Below are 2,394 nucleotides of genomic sequence, written 5' to 3'. Positions count from 1 at the left end.
AATCATTGAATTGCAAAACCTTACCACCCTCAAACGAGTGGCCAAGTTGAAGTTTCCATTCGCCAAATTAAGGAAATTTTGATGAAACGGTTTGGGTTGATAGGAAAGATTGGTTGATTAAGTTGGATGATGCGTTATGGGCATATCGAACCGCTTACAAGACACCGATTGGTACCACTCCTTATCGGTTGGTGTATGGAAAGGGTTGTCATTTGCCAATGGAGTTGTCTCACTAGGCAATTAAGAGTGTTAATATGGATTATAATGAAGCCAGCGAGTTGAGGAAATTGAAGTTGAGTGAATTAGAGGAAATCCATAATGAAGCGTATGAATGCGCTTGGGCTTATAAAGAAAAACTAAAAAGAGTGCATGATGATAAGAAAAGGAAGAGAACATTTGAAGTTGGGAAAAAGGTGCGGTTGTACAACTCAAGACTCAAATTGTTTCCCGGGAAGCTAAAAAGCAAGTGGATGGGTCCTTATGTCATCATAAGAGTAGGGAGGTTTGATGATGTTGAGATTCAAGACATGCAAAATCAAGTTAAACAAGTTGTGAACGGACATCGGCTCAAACCATACTAAGAAGGTAAAGACGTTAATATGCTTGAGGATGACAAGGTGAGTTTCCTTTTATGCTCACTAGATGAGGAAACAATCTAAAAGGCTCAGGTTTGTTGTATAGTATAGTTTATATTTTTGTTCAACTTTGGTTTTAAAAATTACCTTCCTCGTTTAAGAGTGTGTCCAAATCAAGTGTGGGGAAATTTTTATAAATTTCTTTACCGTGTTGGGGACAACTCGGGTTTTTCATTGGGGGTAGGGTAATTTTTGTTTTTTTGGAAATAATTTTTTTGGTCTTGTTTTTGGTTCACTTTATTTTCATTAAAAAAATTGGGGTTGACCATGGACCACGGTACCGACAGTGGCCCACAATGAGGTCTATGGTGGGTAGCCACACCATGGTACGGTGCGGTCTGTCCACCCCGATGAACATTGACTGTGGACCATGGTGAAGACCGTGAGCCACGGTCCGGACCTGATGGCGGGCTCATATCAGATAACCGTGGACCACGGTCGGAACCGTGGCCCACGGTGCGAATGGGGCAGAATTCTTTGGACCGGTTTTGGCCATGAGAAAGAAAAGAATTGTTTTAATTATAACCATTCTCCACCACTAATTATACCCACTTCCATCCTTTACCTTCAATTTCACCAACTCAAACTTTCTTCTCCATCAACATTCTCTACAACCCTAACCATCATCACCATAACTTTCTCATATAACCATCAATTTATAAGATTCTTAACCCTATTTTGATTGGATTTTCGTGAGGATTAACAATATCAAGTCTAATTCCATTAATTTCTAAGTGTTAATCCAATTTTTGAGCATTGGGGTGACGAATTTCTTAAGAAATATTTGGGGTTTTTACCATTTTATGAAGAAAGAATTAGTCATCATCTTATTCAACAACCAAGGTATGTTTTTTTTTTTTTAATTTTTTTGTATACATTGAAAGACAAGATTTTTAAGGTAGAATTGACTTGAATTATACCCACTTTCTTGTTTGGTTAAGGAATGAAATAGTTATACATTGTGGTTGTGGATAGTAGATAATGGTTTTTATATTGAAAAGTTGAAAATCAAGTGTTTAGTTAAGTAGTGAGACTGTGGTGAATTGAATAATGAGTGGCATATCCACAACCATAACAACAAGCAAGTTTGGGGATGAATATGTTGAATTAACTCGGTTTGTTTGGGGTGATTTTTGTGTGTATTTGGGTAGAACTTCGGAGAAAGGAAAAGGGAAAGCATCATCTTCTAATGGCTGAGCAGCCCAGGCTAAAAGGTAGAGAATGCAGGAAGAACAAGAACGAGTGCGTGTGCCAACTGTCAAACCCACTTGGAGGGGCGAGGTGTTGTCAAAGTACCCGTTAGAATGGCAACCGGAATTGTTCAGAGATAAAATGAGTACTTTGCAGCATAGGATTGAGGGGTTTATGTGTGAAAAAAGGTGACTGATCCCGGTTTTGAGGCGTTTGGGTTGTTTGATAAATTTGAAGCATTAGGTTGGGAAGTTGCGCTTAAGTGTTATGATGGGGAGCGTAATACATTGTATGATAGGGATATTGAGGAATGGGTGTCAACTTTAAGATGTCCCACGTATAAGAGAGGCTTCACCATGAAACTGATAGGAACCGTGGGTGGACATGAAGTTGTGATGTCTTTTGAAACGCTTAACCAGATTGCTCTATTTGATAGCAAGCCAACTAACTCGTATGTGTACCCAGCGGTAAAAGATTTGTTTGGCGAACTCGAGAAACATCCACAATGGCCCAATATGTTAGAAAAAGTTCTAAAAGGTGGTCGAGGTATGAATCCACATATTAGGAG

General features: G+C 39.0%; 1 protein-coding gene across 1 annotated transcript; it reads left to right on the top strand.

Annotated features, from left to right (window-relative positions):
* Positions 1–254: 254 nt before the first annotated feature.
* On the top strand, positions 255–581 carry LOC143600041 (uncharacterized). The gene has a single exon (XM_077077841.1). It carries the CDS (start codon positions 255–257, stop codon positions 579–581), a length of 327 nt encoding a protein of 108 aa, XP_076933956.1.
* The last annotated feature ends 1,813 nt before the right edge of the window (positions 582–2,394 follow it).

The sequence above is a fragment of the Bidens hawaiensis genome, unplaced genomic scaffold (genome assembly GCF_021521415.1).
Source record: "Bidens hawaiensis isolate Kalapana, Puna unplaced genomic scaffold, B.hawaiensis_p1.1 tig00053241_1, whole genome shotgun sequence".
Lineage (NCBI taxonomy): Eukaryota > Viridiplantae > Streptophyta > Magnoliopsida > Asterales > Asteraceae > Bidens > Bidens hawaiensis.
Note: the sequence above shows the minus strand (reverse complement) of the source record. Positions and strands in the feature narration are given on the sequence as shown.